This window comes from Pinus tabuliformis, chromosome 7 (genome assembly GCF_031772625.1).
Source record: "Pinus tabuliformis cultivar Carrire ecotype Pingquan chromosome 7, CPIR1, whole genome shotgun sequence".
Taxonomy (NCBI): Eukaryota; Viridiplantae; Streptophyta; class Pinopsida; order Pinales; family Pinaceae; genus Pinus; species Pinus tabuliformis.
In genome coordinates, this window is record NC_142293.1 from 272,704,612 (window position 1) to 272,727,208 (window position 22,597).

General features: G+C 37.1%; 2 protein-coding genes across 2 annotated transcripts in view; one reads left to right on the top strand and one right to left on the bottom strand.

The window, feature by feature from the left end:
• LOC149246931 (uncharacterized) overlaps positions 1-2,291 on the bottom strand; it is a 62,806-nt gene extending 60,515 nt beyond the window's left edge. The window contains exon 1 of the mRNA XM_089457535.1: positions 2,160-2,291. Coding sequence (XP_089313661.1) covers positions 2,160-2,291 — 132 coding nt within the window. The remainder of the gene's footprint in view (positions 1-2,159) is intronic.
• Positions 1-7,255, top strand: part of LOC149246930 (Chaperone DnaJ-domain superfamily protein) — a 210,024-nt gene extending 202,769 nt beyond the window's left edge. The window contains exons 4-6 of the mRNA XM_089458061.1: positions 6,556-6,582; positions 6,717-6,846; positions 6,999-7,255. Of these exons, the coding sequence (XP_089314187.1) occupies positions 6,556-6,582; positions 6,717-6,846; positions 6,999-7,053 (212 nt within the window). The 3' untranslated portion in view covers positions 7,054-7,255. The remainder of the gene's footprint in view (positions 1-6,555; positions 6,583-6,716; positions 6,847-6,998) is intronic.
• The last annotated feature ends 15,342 nt before the right edge of the window (positions 7,256-22,597 follow it).

Here is a 22,597-nt window from a genome sequence, read left to right on the forward strand (position 1 = left end):
GAGAGGAGAAGAGTGAAAATTTCGAAGCCCAAATTTCTACAGCAGCAACTGATTAAGTTCCTTCTATTTGTTAATTACTGAACAAATTATTTACTGCTTCCTACAACAAATACCAAAATTAATACACTACAGCCTTCACCAATTAAATTAAATGCGGAAGCAAGAAACTGAGTAAGAAAGAAATACAACACGACACCGTTACTTTTGGACAAATCTCCCTGGAAAAACCCAATGCAGCAACTGAGGGTTTGTATTATTAAGCAATAATTTTCTGAATACAATCTTTGGATGTCTTGCTGGCTATCTAATACAAAGAATATGACTGACAGAGAGATGAGTGAGATATACCTCACACTATCATTGGTGATCCTCACTGATCCAGCCACAAAATGGCCAGTCCCTTTCTGCCTCTGTGCAATCACTACGTAGGCCCTACGTCACAACTTTTGGGGACTGCGTCACTCCTACTAATCGATTTTCCTTTGAGACTTCGATTTCTGCCCTTCCGGTCTCACACCCGTCTTTCGGCTTGAGAACTCGACCTCTCCAGCAAAATACAGATCCCCTCTCAGGCTTTGCGCTGCCTCAGCGTCAACCTACGTTGCCCAACATAGCCTCTGCACTGCCTCTTCCAGATCTCTCTTCGCCTCCTCTGCAATGTATTCCCGGATCAGGAAATTCTCCAACCAGAACTATCCCTGCCCCTCACTGCAAGAAATCTCCTCAATCGATTCTCTAGCAACTGCTGTGCTACCCTCTCTGAGAAATTCGATTTCTTGATCTCTCTCTGATGTGTCTTCCAAATGCCCATCAAGCCTCCTCTTATAATCCTTCAGTTGAGAACCAACGACCCAGATTAGATTCTAATCAATGGCTCAGATCAGTTTGGCTTGATCCTTGTCTTCTTCTAGAAGTTTCAACCACAGTTTGATTAATGCCTTTAATTATTTTAATTTCCTAAGTTTAGACTTAAGCACCCACTAAAAATAATTAATTATTTTAATAAAATTGTCTCTGAGTGGAATTTTCGAAAACAATTTCTGGGTATTGTGGAATACATATGTCTAAGCCTCCCTGTAAATTTTGAGGCTTAAATCACATCCGATGCTACCATAAATCAACACTCCCTCTTAGCGAGGAATGTGCTCTAGTAATGCAACCTGCTGAAGCATCACCCTTCTCTGTAACATCTCCCTCTGCGCTGCTGATGTCTGACATCGCTGCCCACCAACTACTGCGCAAATGCTGCATTTGTATTGTCGCTGACACTGCCACTGCCAACACTACATCTGTAATGCAACCCTCATAAGCTCTGCATTTGTGCTGCTGCTGGCACTGTCGCTGCGAACACTGCATCTGCACTGCAACATTCTCCAACTACTGCTGCTATTGCATCAGCAATGGAAAAGCGTCCAAAATTACTGAATAGGTGTTCAAAATGATGCATCTGTTGCTGGAGTTTTACCTTCTGCTAGTCTCTTTGCTAACCCTTTGAAGCCTCTACATTGCTGCTGACTCTACACTGTGCCAATTGCACTGTCGCCAACTCTACTCTGCACTGCTTAGTCTCTGGTGCTCCTAGCCACTGCAACTGTCACTTCGACACTCATCTACACCAACTGACACTAGTCCATCATGCTACTTCTTATCTGGGCTCTCGTAGCAAGGTATTGATCCAAGAGGTGGACTCCTCAAGGATCCTGATCATATGCAGTTCTTTTGAACTATAGTTTTAGATCACCCCACCTCTCCCTTGGAGGTATCTGGGCAACCATGGAAAACTCCTCCTTCTCAATCTTTGTGGATGTAGCGTTCATATCATGCTTCTCATCCTTGTCCTTCTTCTGGAGAGGACACTTTGTAGTGTAGTGACCAAGTTCACCACACCAGAAGGACTTGATCTTCAAAACATCTTTCTTTTTCTTCCGCTGCTCCTGTTGCCTCTTAGATGAAAGGGTTGCATTCTCTTCCTCCTCCTTTGGCTTCGTCCCACTGCTGTTGCTGCTACTATCAAGTTTTCACTTGACTAAGCTTCTCCTCATCTCTTCCTGCTGAAGAGCAGCCCACATTCCTTGCCAATCTGACAATCTTTCTCTGCCCAGGATACTCTAGATAAACACTTGCCACTCTCCTGAGACTGAATTCAGGGCTAACCTCACCATCTCAATAGGCTGAGGTGATGATCCCACCATTGCCAATGAGTCTCGGATCTCTTGAAGCTTCGTTAGGAACGAATCAATGCGTTCCTCGTTCTGCATCTGTGTGGAGCTCATCTCCTGCTCCAAGTACATCTTCCGCTGCTCCGAAGATCCTTCGTATAGCGTGGCCAATGCTTCCCACATCTGCCGGGCAATATCTTTGTCGGTGATATGACATACTACGTGATCTCTCACTCTGTCGAGGATCAATTGTTTGGCCTTTGCCATTTCAACCTTGTACTTCTTGAGCGGATTTGGATCCGAGGTTACAACTACCACACTGTCGACATAGGTTTTGAGATCGTGCTCATCTAGAAGGCATGAGATCCTTGCCTTCCAGATCACATAGTTGGATGCACCCTCCAACTGATCCTGATCTCGTAACCCATTAGTAGCCATCTTTGCCAACAAAATGTCGAATTGCCTCCTCTCTCCCCTGCGCTTCTACTGGGATGGCCTACGTACTCCCTGCTGGAGTTAGTAGATCTGCTGCTCCCTGCTGCGGCTCAGCAAATGAGAATTCAGACTTCTTGGCTTGAAGTCCTCTGGAGAAGAATTCCCTAAATAGTGTCTCTCTTCTTCCTTCTGACGTTTTTGTGCCCCAACAACTGCTGCAGAAAACTGCGTCTCACCAGAAACCTCTTCTTCCCTGAATCTTCTACGCTGCTCCCTCTAACAATGGCAAACTTCGATCTGGAAGCGTTACCTCTTTGTCGAATCACTCAGAGAGAGACCTTCCTTGAAAATTTTGCCCTCATGGCCTAGACTACACAATCCTTCTGGGGATTCGTTTTGCTACCTATGCAACACTTCGACAACACTGAGCTCTTCCGATTCTGCTCTCTTGTTTCACCTGCAGCTCTGATACCATGTGAAAATTTGGAAGCCCAAATTTCTACTGTAGCAACTAATTAAGTTCCTTCTATTTGTTCATTACTGAACAAATTATTTATTGTTTCTTACTACAAACACCGAAACTAATACACTGCAGCCTTCACCAATTAAATTAAATGCGGAAACAAGAAACTGAGCAAGAAAGAAATACAACACATGACACCATTATTTTTGGACAAATGTCCCAAAAAAAACCCAGTGTGGGAAAAGCAGTGCAGTAGCTGAGGTTTTGTATTATTAAGCAATAGTTTTTTGAATACAATCTTTCGATGCCTTGTTGGCTACCCAATACAGAGAATATGATGGACAGAGAGATGAGTGAGATATATCTCACACTATCATTGGTGATCCTGACTGATCCAACGACAGAATGGTTAGTCCCTTGCTGCCTCTGCGCAGCCTCTGTGCAATCATTGCGTAGGCCCTATGTCATAGCTTCTAGGGACTGCGTCACTCCTTCTGCTGATCAATTTTCCTTCGAGACTTCGATTTATTTCCTCCTGGTCTCACACCCCGACTTCTAGCTTCAAAACTCAACCTCTTTAGCAAAATACAAATCTCCTCTCAGGCTCTGCGTTGCTTCTGCGTCAGCCTACGTTGCCCAACGTAGCCTCTGCGCTACCTCTTCCAGATCTCTCTTTGCCTCCTCTGCGATGTATTCCTGGATCAGGAAATTCTCCAATCGGAACAATCGCTGCCCCTCACTGCAAGAAATCTCCTCAATCGATTCTCTAGCAACTACTATGCTGTGCTCTCTAAGAAATTCGATCTCTTGATCTCTCTCTAATGTGTCTTCCAAATGCCCATCAAGCCTCCTCATATAATCCTTCAGTTGAGAACTAATGGCCCAGATTAGATCCTAATCAATGGCTCAAATCATTTTGGTTTGATCCTCATCTTCTTCTAGAAGTTTCACCCACAGTTTGATTAACGCCCTTTAATTATTTTAATTTTCCGAGTTTAGATTTAGGCACCCATTAAAAATAATTAATTATTTTAATAAAGCTGTCTCCGGGTGGAATTTCCTAAAACGATTTTTGGGTATTATGGAATACATGTGTCCAAGCCTCCCTGAAAATTTTGAGGCTTCGAGCACATCCGATGCTACCAGAAATCAACAAAGAGCACCAAGAGGAGAAGGAAAGCAAGCAAGCAAAGGGAGGACAAGGAAAGCAAAAAGAAACAAGGATCAAGCAAGGAAAGGTTCGATCACACAACTTAAGCGGGAATACTTGTAAGTAACAAGTTGCATGTATGATTTCCTAGCCGGTTTTGACATGCATCGTATATGCATGTGTGTATTTGGTTTCTTTGCTGTCATTAACATCGCTTTTCCCAGGTTTCGACAGTGGTTTTAGCCTCGCTTTGCCTTTTTCAGATAGCCATGGTGTGATGGGATTCATTCTTGGTTGAGCTTTGGATTGCCGAAAGGTTTTGGATTCAGGTGAGGTGGTCTCAGGAAAATCCCAAGTGTTGGGGGTAGAGATGGTTTTCTCTGGGAAGCCCTCAACAGGTGGGTGGAGATAGGAAAATTCCTCAAGGTATGGTGAAGGAATTTTGAGGCATCCAAGCTCGGTTTGGTTTTGTGATCTCGAGACCAGTGTAGGTGAGATCGCGGTATTGTGAGGGTGGAGGTGGTTTAACCTCTGGATTCCCTTGGTTGCTTATGGATTGGTTTATACCATGAGATCCCACATTCATGCTTGGAATATGGCACGGGGGTATTGGCTGAAAGAAAGATTTGGGTCAGTCCAATCTATGGTCGGGTTGTAAGTGGAAGTCCCTGGGTTGGTTGGCTTTTGCATATGGTTAATAAGAGCTAAGTTTCTCTTGTCCTTGATGAGTAATTGTACTTGTATTATGTTGCTTTAATGCTTGTTTTATCAGTGTTATCTACCTGGTTATATGCTGGTTAAGACATGGTTATATGACAGATTTAAGTATGACTCTTATCACATTTTAATTAATGAATGTCTAGTTAATGAATGCATGAAATAATTGGTGTTATGACAACTATTTTGAGAAGGAATTGGTCCTTCTTGTTAAACCTTAGATAAGTTTCAGATCCCTATGTTAAGATATACATTCATGACCTATAGGTTGCATGTTTACCATGTGTTTGACATAATGCCTGTCCTGGTTGGGAGGGGTCAGGTCAAGTCCTTGGTTTAGAAGCTTTGTTTCTATGTTATTCATCATTTCTAGAAGTTTCATTGAGTTATGGGTAGAGGCCTGAGTCTTAGCCCTGAAAAAGTGGTTCAAATTTCAAGGTCGCTGGCACAAAACTAACTGGAAAGGTCCATAGTCACTAGGAAGTAGGCCTATGGGAGCGACTGGAGGGTTACATTCGCTTGGAGGCCTTGACAAGGGAGCGACTGGAGGGTTACATTCGCTTGGAGGCCTTGACAAGGGAGTGACTGAGAGCCTAGGTCAGTGAAAAAGAGAGTTAGCTCAGGGGTTGGACACCTGGAGGGGTTGGGTAGCTCCCAGAGGTCCTGTAACACTTGAGGGAAGTCGGTGGGGTCTTAAGTTGTTGACTCCATTTCCTTAAGTTCATATAGGAGGTTGAGTCTTATCATAGTGACCCTCAACTCATGTTTACCTCGGGAAAACTGGTGAAAGTGGGTAAATATGGTAGGAGGCGGTTACAGAGGTTAGGGTTTGGGAGGAATTAATTGAGTGAACACTCATAATGTTTGGTTGGGTACCTGGTACATACCATTTCATATGTTAGATTCATTACAAAACGTTGTTATGAGATATAATACATGCTTTCCTTCTCTTTTTGGATTTGAGGATGCATATCCATCAATAACTAGAGTGCTTCTTGTCTTATACATCTCCATTGAAAATTGTTATGTATGTTTTAAGATACTACATTTGACTAATATGTTTGCTAATTTTCTCTTTATCTAGTAGATGGGAGAGGAATGTTTTAGTTGTTCTTCAATTTACAAAGCAACATTTTGGTCCTAGTAGCAACAAATCCTTCACATTGATATGTATCTCCTACTATAGCTCTCCATTAAGAAGAACAAACTTTGATACCATACTTTTTCTAGACATTACGATTGTTATGGCTAGTGAAATCTGAAAGGATGTTCATTTCATAAGTGGAGAAAACGTGTCATGGTAATTAATGCCTTATACTTGACAATGCCTCTTAGCATAAAGTCAAGCTTTCTCCCAATCTTTAGCGAATCAGATTTTGACCTGTGTTTGAATATCCAGAATAATCGTTTATGCTTCAAATTGTAAAACAAAATACATTATTGACTTATTCTTCAAATCATAAAGGAGGATATATATTAACCAAAGAAAGGGCGACTATTTGACATGAGAAAAAAAGTGCCCAAATTCAAATTCAAATTCAAATCATTATATTAAGTCGTTCAGTGCATTGTCTTGTTATCTTTCCATAGATAATGCCAACGTTCTAATCCATTATTATTTCACTCTGTAGGTACAATATGTGGAGAACCAACTTCATGTAAAATGCTTTTCCTTTCCATTTATCTTTTTCCATCTATTATTTCTTTTAATCAATATTCACTTTAATGCGTTAAACTTTTCCTTTTTTTTTTTAATCCTTGTATGATTTTTGTAAAACATGCATGTATATAGCTTGCTATGTGCATGTTGTAAGGACAGGTGTGCCTAGAAAAGGCATGCATGGCAACCCTACACTCCTTAAGATTCCTTTTGCAATATTAATACTTGGAACAGCCGGGCTTGGTGGGTTCAATGCTACAAGGTAAGTTTTCAAATCATGGTAAAATATGGCCGTGCATTGTTTGGAAATTAAAAATTTGTCCATGATAATATGTACTTATTATCAATGTAGGAAACATTTTACTAAGTGATGTTTGCTTACTGACTTTGTGTTTTAAATGTCATTTGTGACAGGGCTTATCGAGAGCAAAGGCGTACCTATCCATCCCATAATCCTTTTCTTCCTTGAGATACACATCGAGGGTAAGGCGCAAGATTTGATTGGTCATTCAAACATGCAATAAGTCAATGAATGTTCATATTAATCTTAATATTTTTTCTAACAAGGGAAAAATTAAAATACTCTATTTTTTCCAAATTCTTACCATCAGTTTTATTTTTTTTATTCGGATTTTTATTCATTTCAATATAATCCTTACCTTGTGATGACATTAGTTGCAGAATAAGCTTCCCTTTCTCTTTCCTCTATTTTCACAGAATTAAGTCCCAGTCATACGTAGAAGTGGAACTTATCTGTGTAAATTATTTAGATGCTAACAATAGGGTATATTGTATTGTGTTATATACCCATAAAAATAAGATGGTGAAATAGTCACTATGCTATTAGCTTGTCAAAATTATTATAGTAATGAAATTTTATTGTGGGTTAAATTATATATAATTAATATTATTATTTTTAATTAATTTTTTTAGTTTTATTAATCGCTTATTCTTGTGAAAATTATTATAGTAATGAAATATCAAAATTATTATAGTAATGAAATATTATTGTAAATTAAATTATATAGTTAATATTATTATTTTAATTAATCTATTAGTTTTATTAATAATTTATATTTTTGATATTTTATATATTTGATATAAATTATATATCTGATATAAATTATATATCTTATAATTTGAAAATTTTAATTATTAATTTTTTAATATATAGAAAAGTACATTGGCCAAGATTAAGATGAAATTATTTTAAATTATCATTCTCCATGACATATACGTACATAAGATGGATGAAATCACTATATGCATTTATTTCAAGTTACATTATTTATTTATTTATTCCAATGACATTAAATGGGATGAAATCACTAGATGCATATTTGAGTTATATTTTTAGTTTTTTAGTCATGTCAAAATGATTGGGGTTTTATAATTGGCGTGTTTGGTGACTCTTATATTATTATTTATCCCAACAATATTAAGAGAGATGAAATCACTTGATACATATTTCAAGTTAGATGAAATCACTTGATACATATTTCAAGTTAGATTTTTAGTTATTTTAAATTTATTGAGGTTTTATAATTAATTAGTTTTATGAATCTATAATTTTGTAATTGTAATTTTATTCGTATGGTAATTGTAATAATAGATAATTTTTTTAGTTATTTTAAATTTATTGAGGTTTTATAATTAATTAGTTTTAGATTGGCATGGTAATTGTAATTTTATTTATGCTAATAAATGATTAAATAAATTTTATTTTAATATTTTTAATTTAATTTTATAATATAAATTTAATATCATATAATAATGATATTATGTAATAAAATATTTTAATTAATTTATAAATAATAAATTATAATTATGTTGGTAGATATGTTTATTTTAGAATAAGGGTTTTAATATCCATAATTAATAGGTGAATGGTTGGTTGTGATTTTTTGGTATGGTATTGGCCCACGATATTGTAACAAAGACTATTTATAGGTTAAAAATTTCCATAGTAAAGTGTGGGTGAATTAATTATTTTTAATAATAATAATGATGTTAGTGGTTATGGTTTTTTTTTAATTTTAGCAACATAATGTATTATGAAGTGTTTTGATGTATTATTGGTGCTTAACATCCATTTAATTTATATGGCTGCCCTAGTTATGTTTTATGTAATCTATAAAAGTTTTTAAAAAGTAAGTGAAATAAAAGATTACAAAAGCATTATTTTTGATACACTTGGAGTTATTTTTTTTATAAAGGACTAATTTTAATGCATTTGTACTATTTAAATTTATTTTATTAAAATGATGCAAAATCTAGCTCATCAAGTTAAGCTTGAATGATGGGTGTTCAACCAAAATTGTTTGTTGACCAATATTGAGATTCAACCTAGGTTTGAAACTTGATTTACTTGTTTAGTGTGGCTTGTGGGAGGTTGTTTTAGGATCACAAGTATACGGGCAATCCCTCCTACTCAACCCTAAGCATTCTTGGTGATAGGTGCAATCCCTCTAACTCAATCCTAAGTCTTTTTGTGATAAATAATAATTTTACTGATAAAATAAAATAAAAAGAATGACTAAAAAAACATGTTTTCACTTTTTTTTTTATAAATATATTTATTTTAAGTTTAAAATATTTATAAGAATGAATGCCATAAGTAGTTGTTAATAATAATAATAATATATATTTTAATGATGATGTTGGAATAATCATGTCTCTTTATTAAAGCATTAACTAAAACCAATTGAGTAATAGTGAATGGATGTTTTGTATTAGATATGTTATTTTGGTTGAATTAGGAATATTTGTTTAATTCATAATTAAAAAATTAAAAATATTTTTTAAATATTTTGTTTTAGATATGATATTTTTGTTGAAATAAAATCATCACGAAGTCATTATTATCAATTTTTTTTTTTGTATAAATAGTTTTCTCTTTTTAAGTGATAAAGTGTAGGTTTGGTTACAATAAAACTTATAGGTCTATCTTTCTCTCTAATCTAAGTGCTTAGGTATAGCCATAGGTGCAAATATGACTATAGAGAAATATTAAGTTATGAATGTTTATGTGACAAGTATAATTCATTAACAAGTTGAAAGTTGAATTTATACTTTAATGTTGACTAAAGCATATATGAATATATGAATCCATTGATATAATTTCTAAAAATAAAGTATTTTGAGGAAACCTAGTTTCGAAAAAAAGGAGACATATCTTATAAATATGAAAAAATTGTGAATATTGAAAGTTTTAGAAAATAAAAAATGTAGGAACATAATCTTGTGAATATGATGAAAACCATGTAAAGTTTAAAATTTTAGGAAATTAAAATATTTAAAATTTAGATAGCTAAATTTAAGTAGAATGAAGATAAATATATATATGTGTAAATCAATGCATGGTTTTCTTTCAAGCTAAGGACGTTGTTATTAATTTGGTCATATGTACAAAAAGTTGTCAAAGAAACATTGTTGTTTTATAAGTGTTTATTATTCAATAATATACTTAATCTACAAGCACAATGATTTGGATCCTCTATGTGATTCAACCCTTCATGTCCACATGCACATATTAACTCACACATGAAAAGCAAGACATATTTCTTACAACGTCAAGGTAGAATTTTAATATAAATTATAGAAGGATTTTTTTTCCTATTAATTCCATGCACTAATTTCCTACAACCATGCAAGATTACCATAAAGATACAAATCAACTCAACAAAGAACTAATCATCATATTCACAATTCACAAATTAATAACACTTATTGAGATTCAACAATCACTAAAACTTAAGGTAGGAGTTTGATTTTCCACCCAACCATGGATTAGTTGCAACCTGTATTTTTTGTAGGAGTCACCCTCGATCTAAATCCACGATTCAAAGGGATTTTTCAAGCAAACTCAGTTAGAAGTCATGTTCACAAGTTTGGCTCCTTACCCAATAGCCAATTTTGTCCTCAAACTTCTTTCATTCAACCAAAATCCAACCACTTGTTTTTGTTCAAATGCCTTTTTACCTTTTTCTGGTGTCTCTCTTCATGTTCTTCATCGAGCACTCATCAAGATCTTTCTTACTAGTTGCACATTTGATTTAGCGGTGGTGCCAACTAACACCACTCAAGTTCTTCTTCTTTTTCCCCCTCAAATTGTGGATTTGTGGTCTCACTCTTCAAACCATTTAAATAAATTTATAATCATTTATAGTTATAGTACTATTACATTACAAAAATCAAGGGTAGTATATCGGGGGTGTTACAATGTTTAGCATACTTATATAAAGGTTAAGTAAATTTTCTTTCAACATAAAAATGAGTATGGATTTAATAATTTAATCAAATAATGGATAATACATTTTGTTTTCATTTTGATAGGGTGCTTATAGTATTGTTTTACTTGTAAGTTTAGTTTACTACTTGATTATTTGCATGTGTAGGGCACTTACATTAGTTTATCTTACATTCATGCATAGATTAAGTAATTTAGATGAACTATGTATACTAGTGATGTGTCAAGTACACATATCCAATGAATTCATGGGTAAGTTGGTTGTCATGGACTGCAAGAAAGCTATACATTAGTTTAAGACATGGTTTATGTAATGACCCTCCCACCCCTTAAGGATCATGGGCTATGGAACGTGTTACCCACTTGACTCGATCTCAAAGGTTTGTTATGAAGTTGAGATTACAACCACTTCATTCTTCAAGTTTGTTGACTTTTAATTCTAATACCACTTTTGCGTTCAACTCATCGAGAGCTTTTTGGTGATATAAATTTTATCTAAATCCAAATCCTAGATTAGAAGTTAGGTGTGTTAAAAGTTTTGGACTGTTAAAAGAAGCCATGTCATGAATGGAATCCCTCATAGAACCGACATAACCTCCACCTGGCTCGTGTGGCACTACCATGTCATCTCCACATGATCTAGAAATACCAAACAATGATGAGTTAAGTTGCCTTTGCGTAAACACAATTTGACATGTAAGGTCAAGGATGTCGAGTGTGGTGAAGCTCTCAATTCCACGTCATGTTGGATCAGAGTTCTCCCGAATCCACCTTACTCACACAAGTACAACATTAGTCCGTTGATTTGATGACCCTCGAGTCTGATGGGCCCACCCTTGACATATCCTACATCTGATCGACTTCAATTAACCTCACTCTACATGTATTGTGACAACATATGATGTTGATGACGATGAACCAGTGGGCTCCACCCTTGAGTGTGTCACATCAAATCATCTACTTAGCTTGCTTGCCCACTTATCTCAATAAACTCGATGACCTAAAGGAAGGGTTACCTTTTGTAAGGTTCTGTCATTTGATCAAAACTTTTGCCATCGGATTGACCCTTAAAATGTGAATAAACCACAATGCTTTTAGCTTCTCGTGGTCTAGTCGTCTGATGAGAAGGTTCCATTGGGTTGGTTTTGTTGTCATATTGGTCTTTCCATCATCAAATCAACTCTTTTCATGTGAGCAACCCACAACATACTTGGCCCTGATTTTTTGGTTGTCTGGTGGCATAGTTCCAACAACTAATTCCACATTGTATCATCCCTTTTCACATGGATAACTCACAACATATTTGGGTTTGATCATCCAATCATCCGGTCCTTCGGTGGGCCAAGTTTTGATGGCTAAGATTCGACCATGGGCCCACTGCCGCATCTACATGACTTGTGCATGATTGCTCTTATGGCTCTAAACACAACACAATGGCCCATTTAGGTTGAATCATAGTGAACTAGGGCTCAACCCTCAACCCTTCTCCACACCACTTTGTAGCATGCCATATTCTCGTTTTGCAGGTCCTTGAGACATGAAGAGGGGCAAAGCCCCTTCACAAGTTTCACTAAGCTTGTCAATAATGCATGTGAAATGATATACCAATCAACATAGTTCTATATACATCTTGCATAGGTCAATTAATTTCATAGTTTGAAGCATACATCTATTAATCACATAAATGTGAATTACACATAACTGCATAACTATAGAAGGACAATTACAATATGTAGAACTATAATTCAAGCCATTATTGTCAAGCTATATATATATATATATATATATATAGAACAGAACGTATGGATTATCACATTATTCTTGAACTAATACTTATCAACAAAACCAAGTAATTCATTTAGTTCATAACATACATGATAACCTGCAAATCATGAGTATGGAAGTGAACTTCCTAGTGCGTGCATTCATTAAACCATTAACATATAAGATAGCTTGTAAATCTTGAGCACATAGTGAACTTCAGGCATTTACTCATGAATATACAACACAACCAGAAATATTATAGTTCATAATTTGGTATGCATAAATATTTATATTTATCTGTGTATGTTAAGATGGCTGGAAACTAGAGGGACTTCCACTCTCCACCCAACCATAGGCCAACTACACCATAACTTTCTTGTAGCTGACCACCCTCGAGCCTGTTGATTTGGGGTAGCACCAGATGTGCTCTAAGCCTCAAAATTTGTAGGAAGGCTTAGACACATGCATTCTCCAACTTAGAAATCGTTTTGAGAAATTCCACCAGGAGACAATTTTAATAAAATATTTAATTATTTTTAATGGGACCTTAAGTCTAAACTTAGGAAATTAAAATAATTAATGGGTATTAATCTAAACTGTGGGTGAAACTTCTAGAATAAGGCGAAGATCAAGTCAAATGATCTTAACCATTGATTATAATCTAATCTGGACCGTTGATTGATCAACGAGAGGATTATAAGAGGAGGCTTTATGGGCACTTGGAGAACACCCTAGACGCAGATACCTAGTTACTTGAGTAAGATTGATTTTCTCACTGGTTGAAGATCGGCAAGAGAAAATCAAATCGGGGGGAGAGTTGCAGGTGAGAAAGGAAGAGAGGGCATCAACATCTTCAGAGAGTGCAAGGTAGTAAGATGCAAAGCAGGAACAGGGTGACGCAGAAAGAGGCAGATTGACGTAGAGCCTGCGTGGGCAGCATGACACTAGGCCAGTGTGAGAATTTTAACGTAGAGGGACGTAGAAGGATTTCGTGAAAGAGGAAGTACTTCACTTGGGTCAAAAATTTGTCAGGAAGTGTCTATAAAATTTCTCATTCTTAGTTGTAATTTGTACATGAGAATTTGTTGAAGAATAATAAAACCCTCATTTGCGGCACAAATCTCCCCACCTTGGGTTTTTTTTGGGACGATTGTCCAAAAATCACTGTGTCATTGTGATTGTATTTGTTTTTCCTTACATTACTTTCTGCAATGTTTTAATTGTGAAGGCTACAGTAGAATATATTTCGATATTTGTTGTAAGAACACTGTGAATAACTTATTTATGAGATAATAAGTAGAACAAATATTAATCAATGCAGTAGGATTTCTGTTTAGAAATTTTCACATGGTATCAGAGTTAAGGGAAAGCAGAAGGAAGAAGGCGGAATACCCAACGTTGAAAGGTGAAGGGAATTCGAAATCATTGCAGGGGCAGTAATTCAAATCTCCAAGGGGCTTGCACAGTTTAAAGCCAAGAGGATTGGATTTCGTGGGAAAACTCTCTTTAGTTGAGTCGACAGAGAGATAAATCTTTCCAATCGAAAATTGTCAGTGGTAGAAGGAACACCGTAGCAAAAGATTCAACGAGAGGGGTTGTCTTAGGTGGGACACAGTTTTTCTTGCAGCAGTTGCTGCGACAAGTTAGCATAAAAAATTGGCACAATATGGATACTCAAAGTGTCTCAGATTTATCTACCAGATTAGATGAAGAATTCACATGCCTAGCAAATTCAGCGTAAGTATATGTTTGGTACATTGATAGTGGGGCTTTAGCTCATATGACTGGAGTACGAGAACATTTCTCGAGTTATCAAGAAGAACAAATGGACTTCCAAATTTCTACAGGAAACCAAACGAAATGTACTCCAGTAGGGAGAGACATCATAACATTCCAGATGGAAGCAGAGACCAGCATCCGAGCCACCAATGTTCTGCATGTGCCGGGATTAGGCATTTCAGTGTCCCAGTTACAGAACAAGGGATATGATGTATACTTCATGGGAAAAAAGTATATGTGAAGCATCGAAGCTAGAAGAAGAAAAGGAAAATTGGGATTCGAAGCAACAAGTTGTATAGATTGTAGCTTTAATGTTGGGTCCCTATAATACTAGTGATTACCCCATTACTATTGTAGTTATACCCCTTATTTATATTGTTGTGCCCCCATTGCCCCCATATTGTTATTAATGTGCCCATAGAATCCCTCTATTGTTATTTTTGTGGCTTTATATTATTATTGTTAGGTCGGCTGGATTATATTGTGACTCCTTAGACTCCTATATATAGAAAGGAGGTTTTGTCATTTGTATCATCCAAGAATTGTTCATTTATGTAATGTAAAGGAGGTTGCCCCCTCGAAGAGGCTGAATTCTAAGGCGTTGATCTATCTTTTCTATCTTTTCTTGAGCTGGTTTCATAACATTTGGTATCGGAGCTTTGGATTCTAGGGTTTCGCTGCTCCAAACAGGTCATCGTGGCATTTTCGCTATAACTTTTTTTCTGTGACGTTTCAGAAGTCGCAAAAAAAACCCATTTGAGAAGAAATCGCGCTGAACCTTGGGTCCAAATTTCAGAGCTTTTTGCGCGATATTTTCGGAGATATGATCTGAGGAAGTTGGTCTTTTTGCAGACTCTTGAATTACACTCAAAACAGGTGACCTGGGGAAAATCGTCATAACTTTCTTTCTGAGCATCGGATTGAAATTTCGTAAGAAGGTACAGAAAGAGGACGGACTGTAGTTTTCTTTTATATATCTTTCAGAGTCAAAGGTTGAAACAGTGACACGTGGCACTTCATACAAGTTCGCTCTACTGAACTAGTCTATAATCAGGTCACTGCGGGAGATTGTGCATAACTCTTTCTTGGAGAATCCAATTTGGATCAGACTAGTGGCATTGGAAAGAGGACATAGAAGGCTACTACAGGTCACAATTTTAGAACTGGATGATTCGAAATTACAGAGATACATCAGATTCAATATCAGGCTTCTACAAAGTAAAAAAAAGGTGTGTAGTTTTTTTTTTAATTTTTGCATAAGCTTGGTTTGAAGGAATTCAAAGGGCATAGTAAAGCATTATTATCGGTAACTGATGCCCCGAGGAAAGAAAATGCAAACACCTAGTAAGGAACCTGAAAGCTCTAGCATGACTCATGAAGAAGAGGAAGAAATGCTACATGATATATCAAAATTACAAGAACAAGTGCAACAAATGTCACGCTCACAAAAGCTAACAGATGCTAAGATAAATGGCGTGGAATCTAAGATAAAGGGCATGGAAGCTAAGATGGATGATCTGAAGACAGATTTGAGGAATGTTTTGAAGACAGAAATGGCAGATTTGAAGACAGATTTGACAAATTTTCTACAAGAAATACTTACTAATGGTGAAAAGGTTGTAAAGGAAACTCATGATGTGAACAAAAGAAATGTTAATCATGATTCCATAGACTCTAATGTTGGATCGAAGACCCACCATATTCCAAAAATCGATATGAGGAAGTTTGATGGCAAGGATCCCGCCACATGGATATTACAGATGGAGCAATTCTTCGATCTCAATAATGTGCAAAACACACAAAAGGTACGTATGGCAACTTTATATTTGGAACCAAATCAGTTTGTATGGTATCAATGGCTTTGCTCTCGTAAACAATTTATCACTTGGGCAATTTTTACGGAAGAATTGATAGCACATTATGAGGATACAAAAAGCAACACTTTTTTTAGCCAATTGATAAGTCTCAAACAAAAGGGTTCAATAATGGAGCACATTGAGGAGTTCCAAAAATTGAACATAAGGGTAAAAGATATTCCAGAGGAGCATAGGATTGATGTGTTCATAGGGTCTTTAAAGGATAATATCCAACATGATGTTCGCCTTTGGGAACCTGATTCATTAGAGAAGGCATTCAGGTTAGCAAGAAAAATGGAAAGCAAAATTATGGCAACCAGGAAGCATACCACTCACAACTATAAAGACGGAAGTGTTGTTGCCCCTAGTCTTCCACAACCTATAAGGTTGACACCACAACAATTGGAAGAAAAAAGAGCAAAAGGGCTTTGTTACAGTTGTGATAGCAAATACACTAAAGGTCATAAGTGTGCTGAGAAGAAATTATTCTACATAGATTGTGAAGAGGAAGAAGAAAAGGAGCAAGAAAGGTCAAAAGAAGAGGATATACTCCAGGAACAAAGCCTAGATGAAGAACAAATAAATCCGACCATATCTTGTAATGCATTGGCGGGAATTACCACTCCTCAAACCATCAAGATAGAAGGACAAATCAAGAAGAAAAAGGTAATAGTGTTGATTGATTCAGGAAGCACCCACAATTTTATTCATTGTAGGGTAGCAAAAGAATTGAATTGCTTCCTATATCCAGCACCAGAGTGTCAAGTGATGATTGCAAATGGAGGAACAATAAATTGCTCTGGAAAGTGCCATAATATCAAGCTATCCATGGGAGAATATGTATTGACTAGCCCAATGCTTTCCATTCCAATGGGAGGTGCTGATGTTGTACTAGGAGTCCAATGGCTACAATCCTTGGGTACAATAGCTTTTAATTTTCAAGAACTTTTCATCAAATTTTCTACGGAAGGAAAGGAAGTTGAATTAAGGGGTATTGCAGGGAAACCAGGAAAGATAATCAGCTCTAATGGTATGACAAAGCTTCTAAAAAAGGAGCAAAGAGGTGTAATTGCACAATTATGTTCGCTAGATGTTTCCACATTGGAATCATCTATTTCTCCAGATCTCCAAAAAGTCCTGGACAATCATTCCAAGGTATTTGAGACTCCCAAAGGTCTCCCACCTATGCGTGATCATGATCATGCTATTCATCTGATTCCAGGAAGTGTTCCTCCAAACATCAGGCCGTACAGATATCCCTATGTCCAAAAAAGTGAAATTGAACGTATGGTTGCAGAAATGCTAGAGGCTGGTATAATTCAACCGAGTCAAAGTTCTTTCTCTACTCCAGTAGTATTGGTGCACAAGAAGGATGGATCATGGCGCATGTGTCCGGATTATAGGGAGCTCAACAAGCTCACTATTAAAGATAAGTTCCCCATTCCTGTCATTGATGAATTACTGGATGAATTGCATGGATCAATTTACTTCACCAAGTTGGATCTTCGTTCAGGATATCATCAAATCAGAATGAAGATTGAAGACATTCCGAAAACGACATTTAGAACTCATGAGGGTCATTATGAATTTTTGGTCATGCCTTTTGGCCTTACCAATGCACCTTCAACATTTCAAGGTTTGATGAATTCAATTTTCAAACCATTCCTTAGAAAATTTGTGTTAGTATTTTTTGATGATATACTAATCTACAACAAGTCTTGGAAGGATCATGTTGAACATGTTGACAGGGTGCTACAACTATTGGAGGAGAAACAATTATATGCAAAAAGATCCAAATGTTTCTTTGGAGTCCAGGAGGTGGAATATTTGGGTCATATTGTATCTCATGAAGGAGTTAAGGTAGACCCTAGCAAAATTAAAGCCATTAAGGAATGGAAAATCCCCACATCCATAAAGCATCTGCGAGGATTTCTTGGTTTGACAGGGTATTATCGCAAGTTTGTTAAGAATTATGGGAGAATAGCAGCACCTCTAACAACATTATTGAAGAAAGATGCATTTTCATGGACTCCGGAAGCAACAAAGGCCTTTGAACATCTTAAAGAGGCAATGTGCCAAGCACCGGTCTTAGCTACACCGGACTTCACAAAAACCTTTATTGTGGAATGTGATGCTTCAGGAAATGGAATTGGTGTTGTTCTAATGCAAGATGAAAGACCCATTGCTTTTGAAAGTCGTCCAATCAAGGGAAAGTTTTTAAGCAAAGCTATTTATGAGAAGGAAATGTTGGCAATACTCCATGCACTTAAGAAATGGCGACCCTACCTAATGGGAAGACACTTCAAGGTAAAAACGGATCATGATAGCCTTAAATACTTTTTAGAACAAAGATTATCCTCTGAAGAGCAACAAAAGTGGGTCACAAAGATGTTGGGTTATGACTTTGAAATCATCTACAAAAAAGGGAAGCAAAATGTGGTGGCAGATGCACTCTCAAGAAAGGATGAGGATGTGGAAGCATTGTTGTGCGCTATTTCTATTATCCAACCAGATTGGATAAATGAAGCAAGGGAGGAATGGAAGAATGACGAAGAAGTGTGGGCACTTATTCGAAAGCTACAACAAGATTCCAGTACGTCTGATACATTTAGCTGGAAAAATGATTCGTTATGGTACAAAGATCGCTTATACCTCTGTAAGAATTCCCAGCTAAAACAAAAGATTCTTATGGAATTGCACACTTCTCCCTTAGGAGGGCACTCAGGATTTTTAAAAACTTACCACAGGGTTAAGAAGGAATTTTTTTGGGATGGCCTTAAATCAGATATTCAAAAGTTTGTGGCAGAATGTTTGGTTTGCCAACAAAATAAAGTTGAAACAATTAAGACACCGGGTCTATTACAACCTTTATCCATTCCAAGCCAACGTTGGGAGGAGGTTTCAATGGATTTTATCACAGGTTTACCCAAGTCTGAGGGAAAGAGTGTCATCATGGTGGTAGTTGACAGACTTACCAAGTATGCACACTTTTGTGCATTATCACATCCATTTAAAGCCAGTACAGTTTCTACTGCATTTATGGAAACAATTCAAAAGCTACATGGAAACCCAAAGATTATTGTAAGTGACAGAGATCCCATTTTCACTGGAAATTTTTGGACAGAATTATTTTCTTGTCTTGGTACTCAGTTAGCTCATAGCTCATCTTATCATCCTCAATCTGATGGGCAAACTGAGATAGTAAACAAATGTTTGGAAGGATATCTTCGTTGCTTTGTATCTGATAAACAGACACAATGGGTCAAATGGTTGCCTCTGGCTGAATGGTGGTATAACACTTCCTTCCATACAGCAACAAAAATGACCCCATTTATGGCACTTTATGGGTATCAACCACCATCCATCACATCATATTTAAGAGAAAATTCTAAGGTTCAGGCAGTGGAACATCACATCGAACATCAACAACAAGTCCTCCAACTCTTAAAGGATAACCTCGTGTTGGCACAGAATAGAATGAAACAACAGGCAGATCAACATCGCAGTGAAAGAAGTTTTGATGTAGGTGATTGGGTATTCCTACGGCTACAACCATATAAGCAAATGTCCCTCAAGCAAGCTAAGAAGGATAATAAATTATCACCAAAGTATTATGGTCCGTACAAGGTGTTGCAAAAGATTGGTACTATGGCATACAAATTGGAGCTTCCTGCAGCTTCTCGATTGCACCCAGTTTTCCATGTTTCATGTTTAAAGAAGGTTATAGGCGACAAGCTCCCAGTTCAAACAATATTGCCAGAACTTGACGAGGAAGGAAAAATTATATTGGAACCGGAAGCAGTTATAGAAACAAGAACTCGACAGCTACGAAATCGATCAATTTCAGAGTATCTTATCAAGTGGAAGAACTTATCCGCTGAAGATTCCACATGGGAGGATGAGAATTTTATGCAGAAGTATCCAGAACTACTCAAGCGTTGAGGACAACACTTTTTTGAAGGAGAGGGGCATGTTGGGTCCCTATAATACTAGTGATTACCCCATTACTATTGTAGTTATACCCATTATTTATATTGTTGTGCCCCCATTGCCCCCATATTGTTATTAATGTGCCCATAGAATCCCTCTATTGTTATTTTTGTGGCTTTATATTATTATTGTTAGGTCGGCTGGATTATATTGTGACTCTTTAGACTCCTATATATAGAAAGGAGGTTTTGTCATTTGTATCATCCAAGAATTGTTCATTTATGTAATGTAAAGGAGGTTGTCCCCTCGAAGAGGCTGAATTATAAGGCGTTGATCTATCTTTTCTATCTTTTCTTGAGCTGGTTTCATAACATTTAATCACCAATGGCACTGATAGGCAACAATTATAATGGTGAGAAGGAGAGAAATGAATTATGGCACAAGCGAATGGGGAATTTACACCATGGAGCACTGAGGATGCTCAAAGAGACTGTTACAGGAGTGTCAGTCCTTAGTAGTGAACGTGATGACTTATGCAGAGGATGTGTGCTAGGGAAGTACGCTAAAGCAACTTTTTCGAGAAGTAACAATAGAGCAAAATGTGTATTAGGATTAATACACTCAGATATCTGTGGTCCTATGTCCATAAGAGCTCTTAGTGGTGGCGAATATTTTGTCACCTTTATCGATGATCACTCCAGAGAAACCTGGATCTATTTCTTAAAGACCAAGGATGAGGTCTTTGATCGTTTCTGAGAGTATAAATCTCTTTTTGAAAATATGACAACGAAAAATATAATGGTATTGCGTTCAGATAATGGTGGAGAATATATGGACAAAGACTTCACAAATTTTTGCGCAAAGGAGGGCATCAAAAGAGAGTGTACAACTCCATATAATCCAGAGCAAAATGGGGTAGTAGAACGAAAAAAACAAAACTATTGTTGGGGTAGCCAAAGCTATGTTGTATGATCAGGATCTACCTAGGTATCTATGGGTAGAATCTTGCAAAACAACAATGTATATCTAGAATAGAACTCCTCATAGAGCATTGGGGAAGAAAACGCCCGGGTCTTCACATGGAAGAAGACGGAAGTCAGTCATCTCAGGATATTCAAAAGCGTGGCTTAGTGTCACATTCCAGACGAGAAGTGTAGTAAACTGGATCAGACTGCAGAAAATAGGTACCTCATAGGATACAACGAGACCTCAAAGGCATACAAAATCTACATCCTTAGCAGTAGGAAGATTATAGTGAGACAGGATGCAAAGTTCATGGAGGACAGATCTTTCAGGAAATCCCGTGAGATGCCTGCAAAAGATCAGTGAGGAGATGTTCCATTAGACCAAGGGTAGCAAGCGCAACAAGGAGGACAAGCATGAGGATAGACACCTGGATCGAGTACAGTGACAAGTACCAATATCTCCTCAGAAGGAGGAAATGCAGATAGTTCTCAACAGATGGAATGAAAAGATCAGGAGGAGGAGTTGGTGGAGCCTCCCAACACCAGTGGTAGAACCAGCAGAGAAGTACGATATCCACTGAGGGACATAGAGGAGTTTGTTGGAGCTCCTAGAACCGAGAAAAGGGAGCGTAGACAACCTGACAGATACCATGCATTGGTAGCTTTGGTTGAAGAACCTTCAAGCTTTCAAGAAACTGTTCAACACCAAGTATGGGTGGATTCCATGGTGGAAGAATACAACTCCATCATGACAAATGATGTCTAGGAAGTAGTACCTAGACCATAAGATAGATCAGTTGTAGGATCACGATGGATCTACAAGATCAAGTATGCAACAAATGGAAGTATATAGAAGTACAAGGCAAGGTTCATGGCAAAGGGGTATGCTCAGAAAGAAGGAACAAACTATGAAGAGACCTTCACCTTAGTTGTTCGATACACCTTTATTAGATCTGTTATATCCCTAGCAGCTCTAATGGGATGGGAGATTCACCAGATGGATGTCAAGACAACATTCTTGAACGAGGTGATAGAAGAGGAGGTCTATATAGAACAACTCAAAGGATTCGAAACTCATGAGAAGAGAACTCATGTTTGCAGATTAAAGAAAGCACTATATGGGCTCAAGTAGGCACCCAGAGCATGGTATAGTTGGATTGATAGTTACTTGCAGTAGCTGGGTTTTTTCAAGAGTGATGCTGATCCCAATCTCTACCATTTGATGGTAGAGAGTGAGCCATTTATTTTGGTATTATATGTAGATGACTTGTTCCTAACTGGGTCATCCATGCTCATCCAGGATTACAAGAAGAATCTTGAAGCTAAATTCGACATGAAGGACATGGGGTTGATGCATTATTTTATGGGGTTGGAAGTTTGGCAGAAGAATGGGGATACCTTCCTTGGACAAGGAAGATACGCTACAAAAATTCTAAAGAGATTCAGAATGAAGGATTGTTGACCCACGAC